At 48.4% G+C, this 24776-nt stretch overlaps 1 protein-coding gene across 2 annotated transcripts in view; it reads left to right on the top strand.

Moving 5' to 3' along the window:
- MIA2 (MIA SH3 domain ER export factor 2) overlaps window positions 1-18643 on the top strand; it is a 328595-nt gene extending 309952 nt beyond the window's left edge. For both annotated transcript variants that reach the window (XM_069737598.1, XM_069737605.1), the window contains 11 exons: window positions 335-436; window positions 510-570; window positions 2008-2043; window positions 2154-2221; window positions 2495-2574; window positions 14471-14593; window positions 14693-14851; window positions 14964-15101; window positions 15205-15272; window positions 15346-15553; window positions 18132-18643. In XM_069737598.1, coding sequence (XP_069593699.1) covers window positions 335-436; window positions 510-570; window positions 2008-2043; window positions 2154-2221; window positions 2495-2574; window positions 14471-14593; window positions 14693-14851; window positions 14964-15101; window positions 15205-15272; window positions 15346-15553; window positions 18132-18313 — 1225 coding nt within the window. In that variant the 3' untranslated portion in view covers window positions 18314-18643. The remainder of the gene's footprint in view (window positions 1-334; window positions 437-509; window positions 571-2007; window positions 2044-2153; window positions 2222-2494; window positions 2575-14470; window positions 14594-14692; window positions 14852-14963; window positions 15102-15204; window positions 15273-15345; window positions 15554-18131) is intronic.
- The last annotated feature ends 6133 nt before the right edge of the window (window positions 18644-24776 follow it).

Raw genomic sequence — 24776 nt, forward strand, 5'->3', positions numbered from 1 at the left:
TGATGTATGTAAAATAGCTCTCCTTCAGGTAAAAAATAAACCTTTTTACATTTTTCTTAATTGTGGGTCCATCATTGACTCTCATAAAAAGAAGAAACCCAATGACCTTCCCTGTCTAATGTTCTGCTAGATTGTGAGCTGTGGTGCTGAAGCTCGGGGAGAAGCAGCCTGTTCTCAGGTAGCGGCTGCGCCCCACACATCAGCTGAGCTCAGACTCTAGCTATGGCTTCTCCAAACAGGGCAACGAGGTGGTAAAAACATAAAAAATGCATCCAGCACGGTATAATTCACTAATCCAATAGTTTACATATGTATATAATTCATAATTTTCTAGGAAACTTACTGTTCAGGAGAAGGAGCGGGTTCAGAAGGAGGCAAAACTGTCTAAAGCAGACGAAAAGATGAATATGGCGACCAGCGAACTTGTCACTGTCAAGTAAGAGAAGTCCTGAAGTCAGTCCCCGAGCTCTCTGCTATTTCTACTCGTTCACAAAATTCCTCTCCTCTAGGACAAGAGTCTCCGAACTGGAAGAAGAAATGGATAAAACAGTCTCCTCCTATCAACACCAGGTTAGTGCAGTCACTGTGTACATGCATTACATTACTGATCCTGAGTTACATCCTGTATTATACTCCAGAGCTGCACTCACTATTCTGCTGGTGCAGTCACTGTGTACATGCATTACATTACTGATCCTGAGTTGCATCCTGTATTATACCCCAGAGCTGCACTCACTATTCTGCTGGTGCAGGCACTGTGTACATACATTACATTACTGATCCTGAGTTACATCCTGTATTATACTCCAGAGCTGCCCTCACTATTCTGCTGGTGCAGGCACTGTGTACATACATTACATTACTGATCCTGAGTTACATCCTGTATTATACTCCAGAGCTGCCCTCACTATTCTGCTGGTGCAGGCACTGTGTACATACATTACATTACTGATCCTGAGTTACATCCTGTATTATACTCCAGAGCTGCCCTCACTATTCTGCTGGTGCAGGCACTGTGTACATACATTACATTACTCATCCTGTACTGATCCTCAGTTACATCCTGTATTATACTCCAGAGCTGCACTCACTATTCTGCTGGTGCAGTCACTATGTACATACATTACATTACTATCCTGTACTGATCCTGAGTTATATCCTGCATTATACCCCAGAGCTACACTCACTATTCTGCTGGTGCAGTCACTGTGTACATACATTACATTACTGATCCTGAGTTACATCCTGTATTATACCGCAGAGCTGCACTCACTATTCTGCTGGGGCAGGCACTGTGTACATACATTAAAATACTGATCCTGAGTTACATCCTGTATTATACCCCAGAGCTGCACTCACTATTCTGCTGGTGCAGGCACTGTGTACATACATTACATTACTGATCCTGAGTTACATCCTGTATTATTCCCCAGAGCTGCACTCACTATTCTGCTGGTGCAGGCACTGTGTACATACATTACATTACTGATCCTGAGTTACATCCTGTATTATACTCCAGAGCTGCCCTCACTATTCTGCTGGTGCAGGCACTGTGTACATACATTACATTACTCATCCTGTACTGATCCTCAGTTACATCCTGTATTATACTCCAGAGCTGCACTCACTATTCTGCTGGTGCAGTCACTATGTACATACATTACATTACTATCCTGTACTGATCCTGAGTTATATCCTGCATTATACCCCAGAGCTACACTCACTATTCTGCTGGTGAAGTCACTATGTACATACATTACTGATCCTGAGTTACATCCTGTATTATACCGCAGAGCTGCACTCACGATTCTGCTGGTGCAGTCATTGTATACATACATTACATTACTGATCCTGAGTTACATCTTGTATTGTGCATCGTGTATTGTGTGTCAGAACACAATCAGTAGAATTGTGAATGCAGCTCTGAAGTATAATACAAGTACGGTAAGTGCTTGTCTCTGGTAATTTTTTGAGGATACATTGTTACAGTTTCTCCCTTGTTTCTAGGTTACGTCGTATGAGAAGAAATCTCACGATAACTGGGTGAGTGGTGGCTTCGTGTCCATCTCCGGCTGCTTTGTGTAGTAAGCCCCTAATTCTATGGATAAGAGATGAAAGCTTCGTATATAAGGTTTCCGTTTCTTCTCCCGTAGCTTACAGCGAGGGCGGCAGAAAGATTTCTGAGTGACGTCAAAAAAGAGACTGCGCACTTGAGACAGAAGTGAGTGCAGTGCGGAGATTTGTGCTCTGCAGACGATGGATCATTCAGTTAGATATTTCTTGGTTCCAAATTCTTCATGGTTTCTATTCAAATCCAAAGCTGCTTCCAGAATTCTGCTGGTCGTCCCAGGAAATAGGCGGCTGTTTCCCTTCACCCCACTGTCCAGCAGATTTACAGCCCCTATGCTGGAGGTCACAGAATGGATCAGCAGAATTGTGAATACAGCTGTGGAGATGACCAGAGAGTGAAATGATTCTATTGTTTCATCAATAGGTTAACAGAGGCCGAATATAAACTGGAACTTTTGGAAAAAGATCCCTTCGCCCTGGATGTGATGCAAGCAATCGGTAGAGGTAAACACACTGCTATCCTCTGAAGTTTGGACACTTAGTGCCGTATTGTGTGGTGTAGGATGGGCGCGATATGGCAGTATTATTTACATTGTGCTGTATGGTAGTATTTACACTATATGGCAATATTATTTACATTGTGTTGTGTGGTAATATTTACACTATATTGCAGCTTTATCTACATTGTGTTGTATGGTAGTATTTACACTATATGGCAATATTATTTACATTATGTTGTGTGGTAATATTTACACTATATGGCAGCTTTATCTACATTGTGTTGTATGGTAGTATTCACACTTTATGGCAGTATTATTTATATTGTTGTGTGATGTATTGCAGAATTATGTACTTTGTGTTGTGTGGCAGTATTATTTATTTTGTGTTGTATGTTAGTATGTACAATTTATGGCAGTATTATTTACATTGTGCTGTATGGTAGTATTTACACTATATGGCAATATTATTTACATTGTGTTGTGTGGTAATATTTACACTATGGCAGCTTTATCTACATTGTGTTGTATGGTAGTATTTACACTATATGGCAATATTATTTACATTATGTTGTGTGGTAATATTTACACTATATGGCAGCTTTATCTACATTGTGTTGTATGGTAGTATTCACACTTTATGGCAGTATTATTTATATTGTTGTGTGATGTATTGCAGAATTATGTACTTTGTGTTGTGTGGCAGTATTGTTTATTTTGTGTTTCTCTATCGCCTTTCATTGGGGGACACAGGAACCATGGGTGTATGCTGCTGCCACTAGGAGGCTGACACTATGCAAATAAAAAGTTAGCTCCTCCTCTGCAGTATACACCCTACCGACAGGAAGTAGGATATTCAGTTTAGCTTAGTGTCAGTAGGAGGTGGACACGGGTCTTTCATTAGACCCTTATCTACCTCAATGTGCGTCGTTTCCTTTCAGGTTTTTCCGGAGGGATACAGGGTGAACAGTCACACCTGTAGTCCCACAATGTGGACTATGAGTACGGCGTGTACTGCCACCCCGTATCCTCATAGATTCCTCACCAGGACCAAGATCCTAGCACACAAGCGTGCTTAGAAGTCCGGTCCTGGCTCCGTCCCCCACCCACTCGCCCACCAGAGCCTGTCGGTCGGAGGAGACGAGGACGTCCATCAGCTCCGTGGACGTCTCATTCCTTCCAGGTTAGTACCGGCGGGGGATGTTTAGGTGAGTATTTTCCCTCCCCACCCTGTGGCTTCCCTGGATCCTAAAAAGGGGGTTCCTATTTAGGGGTTTTCTGATGCGAATCGCATCTCTTTTCAGCCGCGCCACTTCCGTGGATGCGGCCTCCCTGTCCCCTGTTCCGGCGCGGCTGCCTTTACGGAACACCGCGCCGCTTCTTGTCCGGGCACGCTATCTGCGTGGCCGTGCTCAGGGGGGGACATTCCCGCCTCGGGTCCTGCAGGCTATCCAGCCCCAGCTTTAGCGCGGCCCTCAGTGGCTCCCCTGCTCCGGCCGCTGTATGCGGCCGTTCATTTCCTTTCAGCGCGGCGGCTTACCAGCCGCCGCATCGCTGCGGCTTCCCTGCTCCGGCCGCTGTATGCGGCTGTTCATTTCTTTTCAGCACGGCCGCCGCATCGCTAATCGGGCCCCCTGCAGCTGCGTCCCTCTGGCCGCTTACAGCGCCGCGCATCCTCCCTCAGCGTGGCGGCTTGCCAGACCGCCTCACCGCTTTGGACCGGCGGCTGCGCTACTCCCGCCGCTGTAGGCGGCCGCTCACCTATCGCTTTCTGCGGCGCACTGTTCACCGCTGCGGCCCTTCCATGCCGGCACCGATCGCTAATTTAGGCCCCGGCTTCTGCCTGGGCCTACTTCCGGTGCCAGACTCCGCCCCCTTTCTTCTCTCATCGGGCGGGCTTTTCTCCCGCCCGACATTTTCACTGCGGCCCGCCTTCTCTCCGCCCACTGGCGCCATCTTGGGACTCCTTTACATGCACCTCTCATCCGTCGCCACATCTCAGGAGCCCATACCGCGGTCACATCCGCAGATCGGTCCAATTTGCGGCAGGAGCTCATATCACCCTCCTGCCTAAAAGACGACTTCTTACCGGAGGCCCATCCTATCAAGCCGAACAGCGTCCTCCGGATCCCGTTTTTCGTCTACCGTGAGTAGTTCTGCTCTGCAGACCGACACTCCCCTCTGCCCCCACCCCCCCCTGCCCTCTATCCACTCGGGCAAAAAAGGGGGCCATTTTCGTCTTCCTACTCCTGCAGCAACCCGATTGTGCCCACCGCCCAGGATCCCCCAGCCGATCCGCCCGAGAGTGATTCCCCAGTCCCAGGCTGGGCCTCCTCTCCGTCTCAATCGGTGGCCAATCTAACACGGGTGTCTCAACCCTGGTGTCCGTGCTGGATCGGTTACCCCTGCAGACCCCCGCAGTAGCCACCGGGTCGCTGAAAGCTCCGTCCGAGCCCTCCAAGGCTAGCTGAAAAAGGTCCAGACAGGAATGCCAGTCTGAGTCCTCTTCTCGCTCCATCTCGACACTCGGTCCTCCTCTGCAGTCGGCGTCCTCCCGATCCTCCTCCCCTGAGTCAGGCGAGGCATTCTCTGATACGCCTTCGGAGGATAATTTGCGGCCGGATTCGAACCAAATCGCTAACATGAGGGATATGGTTCAAAGCCTCATTGGAGCGACCAATCAGACCTGTGGCATCAAAGATTCCTCTACGAAACCCGCAGATCAGGCGGTTTCGTTTAGACGGTCCAAGCTACCTCCCAAGGTATTTGCTCCTCATCCTGAATTCAAGGAGCTTCTGTCCAGAGAAAGAGCGAATTCGACCAGACGTTCTCAAAGAGACAGTCTTGGAGTCTCATATCTCTTTCCTCCGGATCTCATTGCCAACCGGAATGAGAGGCGTTAGAGAACGACCTCTCCCCCTGTGGATCCGTCGGCTGCTAAACTTGCCACCAAAACAGTCCTTACGCTGTCCGGTGGGCGGCTCTGAAAGATTCCATCGATAGGATCATGGAATCCTTCGTGAAGTCGGCTCTCAAAACTGCCGAATCATCCCAATGCCCAGCTTGGGCTTCCACTTGGGTTTCGAAGTCTGTATCCGAGGGGCTAAACAACTCCGTTGGGGCATTCAAGCTGGAGCTCCATCAGGTCGGCTGGCGGAACTTGCCTCCCAGATTTCTCACGCCGGGGAATAATTTGTGCCCTGGACGTCGCGTCTTCTGCCGCACAGGCGTCCAGTAATGTTGTTGCCAGCTGTCGCACTGTTTGGCTCAAGAGTCATCAAAGAAGTCCCTTACGAGCCTGCCTTTTCAGGGTTCACGTCCTTTTCGGTTCCAAGCTGGGCCAAATTTATTAAGGACGTCACTGGCGGCACCAGTCCCCTTCTCCAGACCTCGCCTACTTCCCCTTAGGCGGCTACTTCGGTCTTTTTGACCTTTTTCGTAGTTTTGCGGCATCAGATTCCTCTTCGCAACAGCAGAGGCCTCTGGCACGTTAGATAGAAGAAGGTATTCTTCGACTCACTCTTTCCTGGCGTGCCTGCTACTCCTAAGGTGGATTCTCCAGGTCCAGGACTGGAAGTTCCACCTAGGCATGACCCACGACTAGGCCCCAGCCCGTTTCTCAGACCGGGCAACAGTCTCCTGTTCCTCAGGGACGTCTGGGTCTCCTCAGTAGAGGGCGCATGGGCCAGGGCACTTGTATCCTCTAGATACAAAATCTTCATTTCACGGTCCTGGGATCGTTTTCTTCAAATCCCAACCTCCAAGAGACCCCGCTCTAGTCCCGGGTTTCTTTACAGCCATTGTTTCCCTCCTTAAATCTGGGGTAAACGTTCCCGTCCCAGAACAGGAATGGTTCATCGGTTCACAGGCTTCTCTTCAAATCTTTCTGTACTGACAGAGGACCGCAAGGTTCGTCCCAGTCCGGATCTCCATTTGCTGTACAGGAAGTTTCGTCGGAGACACTTCAGGATGATATTCCCTCGTTCAGTAATCACTTTCATGGAGGCTCAGGAATTTCGGTTTCAGGCTCCCGAAAGTCTATCCATCTTTTCCGACATTCTAACCGTTGCGGGTGGCTCATCAACAGGAAGAAGTTCAGTCTTGTTCAGCGTCTCGTATCTCTGGGCATGTTCTTCGACACTTGTCGGACCAGAGTCTTCCTTCCCGAGGACAGGATATCCCTCCTTTGTCAGGAAGTTCGCTTGCTCCAGGGTTCTCGGCCCTAAGGAGGTTTGGTTGCAACATCGGAAGCAGTTTGCCCTTCGCCCGTTTCTTTCAAGACTTCTTCAGCAGGCTATTTTATCGCAGGGTACAGGTCTGTCTTCTCCCTGCATCGTCCGATCCGGCTTTCTCCCAGGTCAAATGGTTCCTCGACTGGTGGCCGAGGTCACTTCTCTTATCCCAGAGTAGATCCTTCACAGCATATCCTTCCTTCCAGTTCCCTGGCAGGTGGTGACGACGGACGCCCGTCCGCTCGCGGAGGCGCGGGGCTTTGTCTCCTGTTCTTTCAGGGTTGTGGGTCGGTGCAGGAGCCTCCTTTGCCGATCAATGTCCTCGAGTCCCGGATCATCTTTTCTGTCTTTCCTTCACTGGGTAAGGATTCTCAGCAGCCTGCCAATTCGAATCCAGACAGACAATGACACAGCAGTGCATATGTCTACCACCAGGGGTGGACTCGGCGTTCGCTGGCCTCGGCCGAGATTCCAGGACCCTCCTTTGGACAGAGGCAACGGTCCTGGTGAGCTCCGCAGTGCATGTCCCCGGCGTGGACATTTAGGCCGCCGACTTCCTCGGCCGCGAGGGCCTCGCGGCAGGGGAATGGTACTTCAGGAGGTTTCCTATCGGATTGCTCTTCGATGGGGGACTCCAGAGGTGGACCTCATGGCGTCCCCATTGAACAGGAGGTCCCTCGGGTCGGCCCAGGGTCCCGTGATCCTCTCAGTGGTGTTGTCTCTCTGGCCATTCCTCGGTCGCAGTTCGGGCTCCCCTATCGGTTCCCACGCCTTCCCTTGCTTTCCAAGCTGTCGAAAAAGATCAAGGCTGGATGGGTGCCGGTCATTCTGATCGTCCCGGATTGGCCAAGGAGGTCTTAGTTTGCAGACATCGCCAATCTTCCGCGGACACCCCTGGTGTCTTCCGGGCGGACCCGATCTGCTGTCTCAGGGTCCGATCTGCCACCCGAATTATCGGTCGCTCAGTTTAACGGCGTGGCTGTGGACTCCACAGTTCTAAGAGCGTCCGGCCTTTCGGCCCAGATGAGTCACTCTATAATCCAGGCTGGGAAGCCTTTGTCTTCTTCCAGGATCTACTATCGTACCTGGAAGGCTTACTTTCGTTGATGCGAGTCCAACCACTTTTCACCTATGTCCTTTTTCCCTGCCTTCCATTTGGTTTTCCTTCAGGCAGGGCTGGATTCGGGCTTCGCTCTTAGTTCCCTAAAGGACCAGGTTCCTGCGCTCTTCTTCCCTTTCAGAAGACGTTATCTTCTCAGCCACAGGTTAAGACCTCCCTTCAAGGAGTAGCCCACGCTGTCCCTCCGTACAGGGCCTCTGTGGATTCATGGGATTTATAGGTTGGATTGGTTGTGCTTAGGGGTTCCCCCCTTTGAGCCTCTCAGGGAGTTTTCCCTGTCAGTTCTATCTCGGAAGGTGACTTTTCTCAGGTCCATCTTTTTGATCCGTCGCGTTTTTGAGTTGGCGGCCGCTTCTTGCCGACCTCCTTTTTTGATTTTAAACCAGGACAAGGTGGTCCCAGGCCTCTGCCTTCCTTCCTTTCTCGAGGTGGTTTTTCATCTTTCCACCTCAACGAGGACATCGTTATACCTTTCCTTTTGTCCAGCTCCGATTCATCCTCTGGAGTGATCGTTGAACAGGCTGGGCCTCGTCAGGGCAGTGAGGATCTCTCTGGCTAGCACAGCCGTTTTCCGAAAGATGGATTCTCTTTTCGCCATCCCTGATGGCGTGCGTAGAGGCCTGCCGACTTCCAAGGCGACTATTGCTCGCTCTATCAGATCGGCAATGGCGACTATTGCTCGCTCTATCAGATCGGCAATGGCGACTATTGCTCGCTCTATCAGATCGGCAATTTTGGAAGCTTTACCGGGTCAAGAACAAGAGTGCCCCCTCCTGAGATAAAGGCTCACTCTACCCGGGCAGTCGGCGCTTCCAGTGCGGTACGTCACAGGGTTATCGCTGACGGCTTTGCAAGCGGCACCTGGTCTTCCATCCACACGTTTCGCCGAACTACGGCGGACTCCAGCCTGGGCAGAAGGATCCTGCAGGCGGCAGTGGTGAGTCCTCGGACCTGATGGAAGTCGGTTTTTCCCACCCCAGGGACTGCTTTGGGACGTCTCATGGTTCCTGTGTCCCCCAATGAAAGGCGATAGAGAAAACAGGATTTTTGGTTGCTTACCGTAAAATCTGTTTCTCGGAGCCTTCATTGGGGGACACAGCACCCTCCCAAATTGAACAGCTCTGTTTACTGTATACGTTTGAGTTCTTTGAACACTCTTCGAGTGTTTGAAACTGTTAATCTATGGAGCGCCGTAGAATTTGTTGGCGCTATATAAAGTTTATTATTATTATTCCTCTTTTACACGTTGCTTCTCCTACTGCTTTCTCACTAACTGAATATCCTACTTCCTGTCGGTAGGGTGTATACTGCAGAGGAGGAGCTAACTTTTTATTTGCATAGTGTCAGCCTCCTAGTGGCAGCAGCATACACCCATGGTTCCTGTGTCCCCCAATGAAGGCTCCGAGAAACAGATTTTACGGTAAGCAACCAAAAATCCTGTTTTTATGTTAGTATGTACAATTTATGGCAGTATTACTTACATTGTGTTTGACAGTATGTGCATTGTCTTGTATGGCAGTTCTATTTACATTGGATTATGTGGTAATATTTATTTACAATATATGGCAGTATTATTTACATTTATTGTATGGTAGTATTCACACTATGGTAGTATTATTTACCATATTTTTCAGACTATAAGACGCATCGGACCATAAGATGCACCTAGGTTTTAGAGGAGGAAGTTAGGGGAAAAAAAACTGAAGCAAAAAAATGTGGTCAATTCTGTACTTAAGATCACCTATCCTGGTAAATATGGTCCCCTCATCCCTATCCTGGTATGCATAGCCATCATCCCCATCCTGGTATGCATGGCCCCATCCTTATTCTAGTATGCATGGCCTCATCCTTATTCTGATATGATTGGCACCATCCCAGTCCTGGTATGCATGATCCCATTCTTACTCTGATATGATTGATTGGCCCCATCACGTTCCTAATATGATTGATTGGCTACATCCCGTTCATAGAATCATAGAATGGTAGAGTTGGAAGCGTCCTCCTGGGTCATCTGGTCCAACCCCCTGCTCAATGCAGGATTCACTAAATCATCCTAGACAGATATCTGTCCAGCATCTGTTAGAGTTCCATTGAAGGAGAACTCACCACCTCTCGTGGCAGCCTGTTCCACTCATTGGTCACCCTAAGTGTGAAATGTTTTTTCTAATATCTAATCTGTGCCTCCTCCCATTCAGTTTCATCCCATTGCTTCTAGTCTTTACTTGTGCAACTGAGAATAAAGCTCCTGGTATGATTGATTGGCTCCATCCCGTTCCTGGTATGATTGATTGGCCCCATCCCGTTCCTGGTATGATTGATTGGCCCCATCCCGTTCCTGGTATGATTGACTGGCCCCATCCAGTTCCTGGTATGATTGATTGGCTCCATCCAGTTCCTGGTATAATTGATTTGCCCCATCCCCTTGCTGGTATGATTGACCCCATCCCAGTCCTGGTATCCATGGCCCCATCAGAAAAGATTAAAAAAACAAACCTATACTCTTACCTTCCTCCGCTCTCCCGCAGTCGCAGAGTGCTGTTCCGGTGCCAGCTGCTGCTTAATGCTTGTAACCAGCGCATGGCAGGGACATCATGCGCTGCTCACAAGCAGAGCACAGCTGCCGTAATACTCACCGGGTGTTCGTCAGAGATCGCCGTGAGTATCCATTCCTCTTCAGTAGCGCGCACTGTCAGCCACCCCCTTCCTGCTGCTGCCAGCGGTCATGTGTGCTGATACTTAAGAGAAATGAATGAGCAGAGGAAGGTAAGAGTTAGGCTATGTGCACACGTTCAGGTTTTTTCGTGTTTTTTTTCGCGTTTTTTCGCGCTAAAAACGCTATAAAAACTCAAAAATGCATACATTATGCATTCTATCATTTAGAATGCATTCTGCATGTTATGTGCACATGGATGCGTTTTTGTCCGCGAAAAAAAACGCATCGCGGTAAAAAAATGAGCATGTTCATTATTTTTGCGGATTTTCTGCTTTTTCCCGCAATTCTATGCATTTGGGAAAAAACGCACAAAAAACAAAACGCGTGAAAATCGCGGTAAAACGCATGCGGATTTCTGGCAGAAATGTCCGGTTTTTGTCAGGAAAATTTCTGCAAGAAATCCTGACGTGTGCACATACCCTAAATGGTTTGTTTTTTTTAATCTTTTCTGATGGGGCCATGGATACCAGGACTGCGATGGGGCCAATCATACCAGCAAGGGGATGGGGCCAATCAATCATACCAGGATGGCAGGAAGAAATTAATATTCATTGCCCTCCACGCCCATGGGTGTGGAATGCAGTGAATATTCATTTCTCTTTAGCAGCGGGGACTGGCGTTAGCCGTAGCTGCCGGCTCCTGCCTCTGTGACCCGCTGCTCCTTCGATACTGCTCCCCCCTCCTCCCCAACACAGCCAGAGCCAATATATCCGGACTATAAGATGCACCCCCCATTTTCTTCCGAAAAATATGGTACATTGTATTGTATGGTAGTATTTACATTATATAGCAGTATTATTTACATTTATGGTATGCTAGTCTTTACACTGTATATGTTTATGGGTTTATGTCAGTATTAACACTGTATGTCAGTATTATTTACATTTATTGTCCAGTAGTATTTACTGCATGGCAGTATTATTTACATTTATTGTACGGTAGTATTGTTCGGTAGTATTTACACTGTATTGGAAGTATTATTTACACTACCATTCAAAAGTTTAGGGTCACCCAGACAATTTTGTGTTTTCCATGAAAACTCATACTTTTATTAATCAAATAAGTTGCCAAATGAATTGAAAATCTAGTCCAGACATTGACAAGGTTCGAAAAAAAGATTTTTATTTTAAATATTAATTTTCTCCTTCAAACTTTGCTTTCGTCAAAGAATGCTCCCTTTGCAGCAATTCCAGCATTGCAGACCTTTGGCATTCTAGCAGTTAATTTGCTGAGGTAATCTGGAGAAATTTCACCCCATGCTTCCAGAAGCCCCTCCCACAAGTTGGTTTGGCTTGATGGGCACTTTTTGCGCACCATACGGTCAAGCTGCTCCCACAACAGCTCAATGGGGTTGAGATCTGGTGACTGCGCTGGCCGCTCCATTACAGATAGAATACCAGCTGCCTGCTTCTTCCCTAAATAGTTCTTGCATAATTTGGAGGTGTGCTTTGGGCCATTGTCCTGTTGTAGGATGAAATTGGCTCCAATCAAGCGCTGTCCACAGGGTATGGCATGGCATTGCAAAATGGGGTGATAGCCTTCCATATTCAATATCCCTTTTACCTTGTACAAATCTTCCACTTTACCAGCACCAAAGCAACCCCAGACCATCACATTACCTCCACCATGCTTGACAGATGGCGTCAGGCACTCTTCCAGCATCTTTTCAGTTGTTCTGCGTCTCACAAATGTTCTTCTGTGTAATCCAAACACATCAAATTTGGATTCATCTGTCCATAACACTTTTTTGCAATCTTCCTCTGTCCAATGTCTGTGCTCTTTTGCCCATATTAATCTTTTCCTTTTATTAGCCAGTCTCAGATATGGCTTTTTCTTTGCCACTCTGCCCTGAAGGCCAGCATCCCGGAGTCGCCTCTTCACTGTAGACGTTGACACTGGTGTTTTGCGTGTAATATTTAATGAAGCTGCTAGTTGAGGACCTGTGAGGCGTCGATTTATCAAACTATAGAATCTAATGTATTGTCTTGTTGCTGAGTTGTGCAGCGGGGCCTCCCACATCTCTCTCTACTCTGGTTGGAGCCTGTTTGTGCTCTCCTCTGAAGGGAGTAGTACACACCGTTGTAGGAAATCTTCAGTTTCTTGGCAGTTTCTCTCATAGAATATCCTTCATTTCTAAGAACAAGAATAAGACTGAGTTTCACATGAAAGTTCTTTTTTTCTGGCCATTTTGAGAGTTTAATTGAACCAACAAATGTATTGCTCCAGATTCTCAACTAGCTCAAAGGAAGGTCAGATTTATAGGTTTTCTAATCAGCCAAACTGTTTTCAGCTGTGCTAACATACTTGCACAAGGGTTTTCAAGGGTATTCTAACCATCCATTAGCCTTCTTACACAGCAAACACAAAGTACCATAAGAACACTGGAGTGATGGTTGTTGGAAATGGGCCTTTATACACCTATGAAGATATTGCATTACAAACCAGACGTTTTCAGCTAGAATAGTCATTTACCACATTAACAATGTATAGGGTGTATTTCTGAACCATTTAATGTTAGCTTCATTGGAAAAAACTGCATTTCTTTCAAAAATAAAGAAATTTCTAAGTGACCCTAAACTTTTGAATGGTAGTGTATATTGTGTTGTGTGGTAGCATTTACACTGTATGGCAGAATTTACATTGTTTTGTATGGTAGTATTTACACGGTTTTGCAGTATTTACGCTTTATGGCAGTATTATTTACATTTTATTGTATGGTAGTATTTACATTGGCAGTATTATTTATATTGTGTTGTATGGTAGTATTTACACTATGGGTATGGCAGCATTATTTATATTGTGTTGCATGGTAGTATTTACACTGTATGGCAGTATTATTTACACTGTATGGCAGTATTATTTACTTTTCACTGTATAGTGTTAATTATATAAAACCATTCTTCTCCTCTTCTCTGCCCTCCGTGTACCCGTCCTGCTGCCGCCAGTCCTTGGTGACGTCATAGGGCACTATACAGCCCGGTACACAGATACACATTGTATTAGTCATCTCTTAGCTTTTAAGATGCTCAAAAAACTAGGCAAAATTTTCCTTTTCCCCTCGCAGAGCGGTGCTCTGGGGACTGCAGCAAAACCCTCCTAAAGGGAATGGGGCTGCAATAAAGAAGTAATCCATCACTGTTCAAGGAAAAACGTAGAAGAGGGCTTGGCAGGAAATAAACTTTGGGACCCCCTTAATTCTCAGGATAGGCAGGGTCCTAAAGCTTAGACTCACAGATCAAAAAGTGTTTCTTTTGCTATGCACCTTCTAAACACATGCGATTATTGGTATCAGTGCAGTAACGGTCCGGCATCCTCACGGATCAGCTGGTACCAGTGGCCGCTGGAAGTCCAGTGTTGAAAATCAGGACCCAGTAGCGCTGTACACTGTTGTGGCCATTCTTGGTACTGCAGGTCAAATCACATTCACTTGAATAGCAGTTGAGCTGCAGTACTGAATATGGCCACTAAACAGACATGTTACTCTGCTGTAATCTCTGGTTTCTGTTTTTTTCTCTCCCCGTAGCCTATGCAGATGTGTATATTAACCTTCCAGGTACTTCCCCCTGTCGTCCCCGTCTTGTTGCATGCTGTAATTTGTGACATCCCATTTAGTAATCTCGCGTGTCTGCATCACATCTCATCCTAGTGATACAGAAAATGGGCAAAAAGTATGTGCACCCCTCCCACCGGTGTCGCTGGTACAGAGATAGAGATTGATCTACCTGATGGTGGCTGAAAGAGTCCCATTTATAAAGTAGAGGTGGTCACATACTTTTTGGGGACACATTCTGTAGACTGCTGTGGACACTCACCTGCTTTATGTCTTTGCTATTCACAGAGAACTCGCCTTTCGGATTGTCTCCGATCAGTCGCCATCATGAAGATCGAGCTTTTCTCTCGCCTCCCACCCTTTTGGAAGGTCCACTGAGGCTGTCTCCAATGCCCCCCGCAGCAGACAGAGGTATGGTGGGAGACCCCCATAGACTCCTCACCCCTGGTGCTGGTGGAGAACAAACTTCATAGAATAAAGGCTCTGATGACTTTTATGCTCTGATGGCAGGTGTGAGACCACCAGGATATTACCCAGGATACACCGGGCCTAAAGAACGAGGTGACGTAAACTCTGATAGAAGAGCAGACCACCAGCGGACCTTGTCAGATGCTGGCTCCTTGTCACCCCCGTGGGACAGGGAGCAGAGGAACAATGTCCCTCCACCAGGTAACAAACACCTCTGAAAACTGCCTCTAGGGATTAAAGTGCAGTATCCCTTTAAGAGTGCAGCTCTGCAGTTCTGATCACAGATGGGATCCTTTACATTGTATCTCTCCAGGTTTGCCTTTCCCCGAGCCCCCTTTCCCACCCAGACGGGCAGAGCGATTTTATCATTACCCACCGCCACCATCAGGAAGGTTCTCCGGCCCCGCCGAACTGACCAGGAATCAGGGCAAACCCTTCGTGGACCCACAAGGTAAAGAGCAGTGCAGGGCTGTGGAGGCCGGGTCATAATCCCGGAGGGTCCTGTCATTTCCATGAAACGTCTGCTTGAGCCGATCTATGTGCTAAATCCACAGACGGACGATCTTCTCCGGAGTATAAGGCGCGGATAAACGCGAGCCGGAACAGAGAGGAAGAGGCTAATGTAAGGTCTAAGATTTCTGCTATTGCTCCCTGTGATCAACCATTGCGGTCCCTTTAACACTTCTCTTCTGCAGAACATGTCTGCTGCGTCCAGTCAGGATAATGACGTAATGGACGGCCAAGTCGGAGAGTTCCCCATGCACCCGCCGCCACCCATGAGGGTCCCCTTGCTACCCAGAGACCCCAGAGCACCTTATTTCCGAAGACCCTTTATGCCCCCTCCTCCAATGGACATGTATGGACCCCCAGGCTATCCAGGCATGCCACCGCCCCACATCCCAAGTGAGTTATGTCTGCCCTGATGGGACTGTTGTTGAAGAGACACATTGTGTCCAGCTCCTGTGCAGAGCTGTGTGTCGCCATGGTTACAGACTACAAACCCTCTGATGTCTGATCCTGCACTTAATCTGGGCACATTATCTGCATAAGAGCTGCATACACAAAACGGCAGGAACATTTCCATTAAAACCATTTACTGATAGCAAATATGCCAAGTTTGGCCCGAAAATGTAATTTACCTCGAAGCTATTCCATGCCAATCTAATGCTCCCTGGCGTGTGTTTACACATAGCTTTTTTCTTCTGGGTGAAAAATAAAGAAAATCGCAACATTTTCAGATATGTTTTGTACATAACATTTTTTGAATTAAATTGGCAAAAACTCCATGCATTTTTTTGAGTTTTTTTGTCAAAAAATAAAAAGCAAAGAAAAAATGTCACCGTGCGTCTAAGTAATCAGAAATATTTATTTTACGGTTACTGTAGATTGCAAAAATGTTAATACACAAAAAAAAAAATCTGCGTGTGAACAGAGCCCGATGCCTGATAAACAGCAGCAGTCCCATCACATCTGGACCCAGATTGATATATTGTAATAAAACTATCAGGGTTGGAGAAACTGGAGCAAACCCTCCTCTGCGAGCAGGACTGCGATGGGTTGAGTTTGTTGTCTGAGTAAAAGGTGTTTCCTTCCTGTCAGCGAGCAGGTGTGAGAAGTATCAGGGCCGGCGTTCAGCCTCCGCATTCACTGACAGCGAGCAGGTGTGAGAAGTATCAGGGCCGGTGTTCAGCCTCCACATTCACTGACAGCGAGCAGGTGTGAGAAGTATCAGGGCCGGTGTTCAGCCTCCACATTCACTGACAGCGAGCAGGTGTGAGAAGTATCAGGGCCGGTGTTCAGCCTCCACATTCACTGACAGCGAGCAGATGTGAGAAGTATCAGGGCCGGTGTTCAGCCTCCACATTCATTGACAGCGAGCAGGTGTGAGAAGTATCAGGGCCGGTGTTCAGCCTCCGCATTCACTGACAACGAGCAGATGTGAGAAGTATCAGGGCCGGCGTTCAGCCTCCGCATTCACAGACAGCGAGCAGGTGTGAGAAGTATCAGGGCCGGCGTTCAGCCTCCGCGTTCACTGACAGCGAGCAGGTGTGAGAAGTATCAGGGCCGGTGTTCAGCCTCCACATTCATTGACAGCGAGCAGGTGTGAGAAGTATCAGGGCCGGCGTTCAGCCTCCGCATTCACTGACAGCGAGCAGGTGTGAGAAGTATCAGGGCCGGCGTTCAGCCTCCGCATTCACTGACAGCGAGCAGGTGTGAGAAGTATCAGGGCCGGCGTTCAGCCTCCGCATTCACAGACAGCGAGCAGGTGTGAGAAGTATCAGGGCCGGCGTTCAGCCTCCGCATTCACTGACAGCGAGCAGGTGTTAGAAGCATCAGGGCCGGCGTTCAGCCTCCGCATTCATAGACAGCGAACAGGTGTGAGAAGCATCAGGGCCGGCGTTCAGCCTCCGCATTCACTGACAGCGAGCAGGTGTGAGAAGTATCAGGGCCGGCGTTCAGCCTCCGCATTCACTGACAGCGAGCAGGTGTGAGAAGTATCAGGGCCGGCGTTCAGCCTCCGCATTCACTGACAGCGAGCAGGTGTGAGAAGTATCAGGGCCGGCGTTCAGCCTCCGCATTCACTGACAGCGAGCAGGTGTTAGAAGCATCAGGGCCGGCGTTCAGCCTCCGCATTCACTGACAGCGAGCAGGTGTTAGAAGCATCAGGGCCGGCGTTCAGCCTCCGCATTCACTGACAGCGAGCAGGTGTTAGAAGCATCAGGGCCGGCGTTCAGCCTCCGCATTCACTGACAGCGAGCAGGTGTTAGAAGCATCAGGGCCGGCGTTCAGCCTCCGCATTCACTGACAGCGAGCAGGTGTTAGAAGCATCAGGGCCGGCGTTCAGCCTCCGCATTCACAGACAGCGAGCAGGTGTGAGAAGTATCAGGGCCGGCGTTCAGCCTCCGCATTCACTGACAGCGAGCAGGTGTGAGAAGTATCAGGGCCGGCGTTCAGCCTCCGCATTCACTGACAGCGAGCAGGTGTGAGAAGTATCAGGACCGGCGTTCAGCCTCCGCATTCACTGACAGCGAGCAGGTGTCAGAAGTATCAGGGCCGGCGTTCAGCCTCTGCATTCACTGACAGCGAGCAGGTGTCAGAAGTATCAGGGCCGGCGTTCAGCCTCAGCATTCACTGACAGCGAGCAGGTGTGAGAAGTATCAGGGCCGGCGTTCAGCCTCCGCATTCACTGACAGGGAGCAGGTGTGAGAAGTATCAGGGCCGGCGTTCAGCCTCCGCATTCACTGACAGCGAGCAGGTGTGAGAAGTATCAGGACCGGCGTTCAGCCTCCGCATTCACTGACAGCGAGCAGGTGTCAGAAGTATCAGGGCCGGCGTTCAGCCTCCGCATTCACAGACAGTGAGCAGGTGTCAGAAGTATCAGGGCCGGCGTTCAGCCTCCGCATTCACTGTCGGCCGAGCGCTTTGTGAAATGAATATACGTCACTCACATGAATCGATTATTTGTGTTTTCTTCCCGCAGTGAGAAGTCCCGTACCCCCTCCGCAGCCGCATCTCTTCCCCGCTTACCCCATGCACAGCGAGGCGTACCTCCCACCAGTACCTATAAGACCCCCCGCTGGAAACCATCCCACCCTGGACCCTGCACCTGCTGCTGTCAGCGGCATTCCGCCTCCAGACAAGTTACCAGAATCATCCACTTGATACATAAGACCCCCCAATAAAGGACTCCACAGCCGCAATCGAAGGAATATTTATAGTTCAGGATATTTTCGGATATTGATGGAGGGTCTCCCCCATGGACAGCAGTGGGGGCTCAGCACTTCCCGCTCGCTTTCATTACAGGGTTGGACCTTAGTCTTAAGAGTCAAACTGAGAGGGAATAAAGTCTAGTTTGTACATAAGATGCTGTAGACACAAATGTTATGCTTCTGACATCTTTATTTATGAATACAGTAAAGGTCCTTTTATCTGGCATTTCCAATAATCCAGGATGGGACAAAACTGCATCTCTGATTAAACTGGGTCCTTTTTCGTTCCTGGCCTTTGTGCATCGGACTGTAACACATGAGGACCTTTTGTCACAGATGAAAAAGGTCAAATTGGGGAGAAAAACGTACGTTTAGCACATATACAAATTCCTCATCAGGTTCTCAGGGGTGGCCTTCAAGGATAAGGGCACTTTCAGGGTTAGGTTTGATTTTTATTTGCAATTACGAAAAATGTTCTTTTGATCTGAAATTGTGTTGCCTTTAAAAATTGACGCCATTCAAATTTTATAGGCTCTTAGTTCTTTTGCACATTGATGAGTAAACAGAGAATCTGGCAGTGAACTTATTAAAAAAAAAACAGAAGTACTCAGCTCACCCATGAAAGTCCAAAAGCTGTGGTTGTAGCATCCGAGCAGGGAAAAGACGTCTCCGCTGTGACGTGGATGAAGCACCAAACAAAGCAAGAATTCCAGCCCCAGGACGTAAATATAAAATTATTGTATCTTTATTCCATAATTTAAAATAGCAAAGGCTGACAACAAAAACGGAGAAAAGATCACACGGCAGTCATAACTGAACGCGTTTCGAACACTAGGTTCTTAGTCCTCAGTACAAAGAGGGGCAGGTCACATTTCCTTATGTGAAACCTCCACAGGTGAAGAAATAACACACCCAAGAAAAAAAAAAAAAAAGGTGAATTTAGAATCTGGAACAGCAAAATAACCAAGGAAATGACAGTAGCAAAAGAATGACAAGTAACAAAAACAAGATAAAATAACAAATACATGGACAATTGTTAAAATACATGGAGAAAGAAACAGGAATACATAAGATCAATTGATATTCGTAAAATATCACCTGTGGAGGTTTCACATAAGGAAATGTGACCTGCCCCTCTTTGTACTGAGGACTAAACCTAGTGTTCGAAACGCGTTCAGTTATGACTGCCGTGTGATCTTTTCTCCGTTTTTTTTTGTCAGCCTTTGCTATTTTAAATTATGGAATAAAGATACAATATTTTTATATTTACGTCCTGGAGCTGGAAATCTTGCTTTGTTTAGTGAACTTATTCTGCCTGGATATTTATGCTAAGATTGGATGAAAGAAGCACAGGAAAAGACATAATTCCTCTTCAGAAAGAGCTCACTGGCATCATCTCAGTTGACTCGTTCTGCAGCCACCAATGTACAGGGAAACAAACAGCCCAGAAGAGCCAAATGTATTAAGTGCAGAATATATAAATACATTAAAATAATTGGCTGAGTCTTTCATCAGTAAATCTTGTCCTGTCCTCCCTTTCAATCTTGATTGATGGCTCAAGCATTGCAAGATGTCAGTGATGTAGACTGAAGCTCAGACCGTCATCAAGACCAAGGAGGAGACACAAAGCAAGAAGAGCTAAACATCCAGTAAGACGCCCCCTGCTGGCGAAGTGTCTGCTAAGAAGACTGATCCAGTGTCTGATCTGCACGAGCCGACATCCACCCAAGATCGGATCGGTGGTTACTCCTCTAAGATGTTTGTAACAACCTTCAACACTTTGTGCCCAACTGTGCAAGAAGGCAAAGGGCGGTCAGCACATTTCCATTTTTCTTTTCTACATTGACACTTTGGATTTGTAGGACAAATGCTCCCACGGCTGCAGCGTCTCTGGTCTTGTCTCGCATCCCTGTCTGATCGTTGCCCAGGTTGTACAGTAGTGTTCAGAATAAAAGCCATGTGATCACAAACATGAGTTATCACACAGTGTTATCCTAGTTGTTATTTCCAGCATTGGGAACATTGCACACGGTTTGCCAATTCTAAACATGAAGAGAAATGTGAACATTGTCTGTTCTAATAAACAGCAGTGTCTGCATTTGTCTTTACAAACTCACAATATACACTGTGTGCAGAATTATTAGACAAGTTGTATTTTAGAGGATTGCTTTTATTACTGATCAACAACTATGTTCTCAATCAACCCAAAAGACTCATAAATATCAAAACTTAATATTTTTAGAAGTTGGAGTGGGTTATTTTTAGATTTGGCTATCTTAGGAGGATATCTGTTTGTGCAGGTAACTATTACTGTGCAGAATTATTAGGCAACTTAATAAAAACCAAATATATTCCTATCTCACTTGTTTATTTTCACCAGGTAAACCAATATAACTGCACAAAATTTTGAAATAAACATTTCTGACATGCAAAAACATAACCCCCAAAATTAGTGACCAATATAGCCACCTTTCTTTACAATGACACTCAGCAGCCTTCCATCCATAGAGTCTGTCAGTTGCTTGATCTGTTTATTATTATTATTATTATTATACATTTTATAGCACCATTTATTCCATGGCGCTTTACATGTGAACTAGGCAAATATAGACAAGTACAATAAACAGGAGTAAAACAAGGCATACACAAGTACAGGAGAAGAGAGGACCCTGCCCGCGAGGGCTCACAGTCTACAGGGGATGGGTGAGGATACACTAGGAGAGGGTAGAGCTGGTCATGCGGCGGTTCAGTAGACTGGGGATCACTGCTGGTTGTAGGCTTGTCGGAAGAGGTGGGTCTTCAGGTTCCTTTTGAAGGTTTTCATGGTAGGCGAGTCTGATGTGTTAGGGTAGAGAGTTCCAGAGTATAGGGGAAGCATGGGAGAAGTCTTGGATGTGGTTGTGGGAGGAAGAGATGAGAGAGGAGTAGAGCAGTAGATCATGAGATGATCGAAGGTTGCGTGTAGGCAGGTAACGGGAGACCATATCACAGATGTATGGAGAAGTCAGGTTGTGAATGGCTTTGTATGTCATTGTTAGTGTTTTGAACTGTAGCCTCTGGGCAATAGGAAGCCAGTGAAGGGCCTGGCAGAGAGGAGAGGCTGGGGAGTAACGGGGAGACAGGTGGATTAGTCGGGCAGCAGAGTGTAGGATGGATTGGAGTGGTGCTAGAGGGGAGGCCAGAGAGTAGGAGGTTGCAGTAGTCGAGGCGGGAGATGATAAGGGCATGTACTAGTGTTTTTGTGGTTTCATGGTCAAGGAATGCACGGATCTGGGAAATGTTTTTGAGTTGGAATCGGCAAGAGGAGGCAAGGGCTTGGATATTTGGCTTGAAAGAGAGGGTAGAGTCAAGGATCACCCCGAGGCACCGAGCGTGCGGGACCGGGGAAAATGAGCAGCCATTGACATTGATGGATAGGTCAGGTGGAGCGGTAGAGTGAGGTGGGGGAAAGATGATGAATTCTGTTTTGTCCATGTTCAGTTTTAGAAAACGAGCAGAAAAAAAGGATGAAATAGCAGACAGACATTGTGGAATTTTGGCCAGTAAGGAAGTGAGGTCGGGTCCAGATAGGTAGATCTGCGTGTCGTCAGCGTAGAGATGATATTGTAAACCGTGGGATTCTATGAGCTGTCCCAGGCCGAAGGTGTAGATGGAGAAGAGTAGGGGTTCTAGAACTGAGCCTTGGGGAACACCGACAGATGGGGCGAGATGAGGTGGTGGTGTGGGAGAGGGAGACACTGAATGTCCGGTCTGTTAGATATGATGAGATCCAGGATAGGGCCAAGTCTGTGATGCCAAGAAATGAGAGAATCTTTAACAGGAGGGAGTGGTCCACAGTGTCGAAGGCAGAAGACAGATCCAGGAGGAGGACAGAGTAGTGTCGCTTGCTCTTGGTGGTTAGTAGGTCATTGGTCACTTTAGTCAGGGCAGTTTCAGTTGAGTGATGTGGTCGGAAGCCAGATTGTAACCGGTCAAAGAGGGAGCAGGAGGAGAGGTGGGAGGACAGTTCAAGATGGACATGCTGTTCCAGTAGTTTTGAGGCATAAGGGAGAAGGGATATCGCAGACAGGTCCCCCATCCAGCCCCCCCCCATATTGCAGACAGGTCCCCCATCCAGGTCCCCCCATATTGCAGACAGGTCCCCCATATATTGCAGACAGGTCCCCCATCCAGGTCCCCCCATATATTGCAGACAGGTCCTCCATCCAGGTCCCCCCATATATTACAGACAGGTCCCCCATCCAGGTCCCCCCATGTATTGCAGACAGGTCCCCCATCTAGGTCCCCCATATATTGCAGACAGGTCCCCCATCCAGGCCCCCCCATATTGCAGACAGGTCCTCCATCCAGGCCCCCCATATTGCAGACAGTTCCTCCATCCAGGTCCCCCCATATATTGCAGACAGGTCCCCATCCAGGCCCCTCCCCATATTGCAGACAGGTCCCCCATCGAGGTCTCCCCATGTATTGCAGACAGGTCCCCCATCAGGCCCCTCCATATTACAGACAGGTCCCTCATCCAGATCCCCCCATATATTGCAGACAGGTCCACCACCCAGGCCCCCCCATATTGCAGACAGGTCCCCCATCGAGGTCCCCCCATGTATTGCAGACCGGTCCCCCATCAGGCCCCCCATATTACAGACAGGTCCCTCATCCAGATCCCCCCATATATTGCAGACAGGTCCACCACCCAGGCCCCCCCCCATATTGCAGACAGGTCCCCCATTCAGGCCTCCCCTATTGCAGACAGGTCCCCCTATATATTGCAGACAGGTCCCCATTCAGGTCCCCCATATTGCAGACAGGCCCCCCATCCAGGTCCCCCCATATATTGCAGACAGGTCCCCATCTATGCCCCCGTCATATTGCAGACAGGTCCCCCATCCAGGACCCCCATATATTGTAGACAGGTCCACCATCCAGGTCCCCCCATATATTGCAGACAGGTCCCCCATCCAGGTCCCCCCATATATTGCAGACAGGTCCCTCATCCAGGTCCCCCCATATATTACAGACAGGTCCCCCATCCAGGTTCCCCCATATATTGTAGACAGGTCCCCCATCCAGGTCCCCCCATGTATTGCAGACAGGTCCCCCATCTAGGTCCCCCATATATTGCAGACAGGTCCCCCATCCAGGCCCCCCCATATTGCAGACAGGTCCTCCATCCAGGCCCCCCCATATTGCAGACAGTTCCTCCATCCAGGTCCCCCCATATATTGCAGACAGGTCCCCCATCCAGGTCCCCCCATATATTAGACAGGTCCCCCATCCAGGCCCCCCCCATATATTGCAGACAGGTCCCCTATCCAGGCCCCTCCCCATATTGCAGACAGGTCCCCCATCAAGGTCCCCCTATGTATTGCAGACAGGTCCCCCATAAGGCCCCCCCATATTGCAGACAGGTCCCTCATCCAGGTCCCCCCATATATTGCAGACAGGTCCACCACCCAGGCCCCCCCATATTGCAGACAGGTCCCCCATCCAGGTCCCCCCATATATCGCAGACAGGTCCCCCATCCAGGCCCCCCATATTGCAGACAGGTCCCCCATCCAGGTCCCCCATATATTGCAGACAGGTCCCCCATCCAGGTCCCCCCATATATTGCAGACAGGTCCCCATCCAGACCCCCCCATATATTGCAGACAGGTCCCCCATCCAGGTGCCCCCCATATATTGCAGACAGGTCCCCCATCCAGGTCCCCCCCATTTTCACATAGACATAACAGAGAAGGAAAAAAAGATTCTTCTCATCTGTCCTCCGTTCCCTCGGTGTCCTTTCTGCTCCTGTGGCCCGCAGGCACATAGACCCCATAACGATCGCGCTTGCCCCAGCAGCCGCTGACATCCGCGCTGTAGTGCAGTGTATTGCCGCACAGAGACCGGCTCTTTGCACAGCAATACTAGTGTCAGCCACCGGCCTATCAGAGGCAAGCAGCTGACATCTGCGTCCCGGAGCAGCGGCATATGATGTCACTGCCATGCGCAGATGTCAGCTGCTTGCCTCTGATAGGCCGGCGGCTGACACTAGTATTGCTGTGCAGAGAGCCGGTCTCTGCGCAGCAATACACTGCACTACAATGCGGATGTCGGCGGCTGCTGGAGCGAGTGTGATCGTTACGGGTTCTATGTGCCTGCGGGCCGCATGAAGGAGCCGGAGGGGCTGCATGCGGCCCCCAGGCCGCGTGTTTGAGACCCCTGGTTTAGAAGATGGGAAATTGGTTTATTTGGAAGAGAGGACCAAAGATTGTAGGGATCTGTGGTTATAGATGTATGGGATTAGGCCAATTGGAATTTTATCAAGGAAATAGCAAGTAGGTGGGCAGTTTGGTATCAATGAGTGTCTAATTAGGATGGTTGTTGAAAGAATTTCATCAAAGCTAATTTTTGAAATAGGGTGGTTTATCCATTG

Source organism: Ranitomeya imitator, chromosome 1 (assembly GCF_032444005.1).
Source record: "Ranitomeya imitator isolate aRanImi1 chromosome 1, aRanImi1.pri, whole genome shotgun sequence".
Taxonomy (NCBI): domain Eukaryota; kingdom Metazoa; phylum Chordata; class Amphibia; order Anura; family Dendrobatidae; genus Ranitomeya; species Ranitomeya imitator.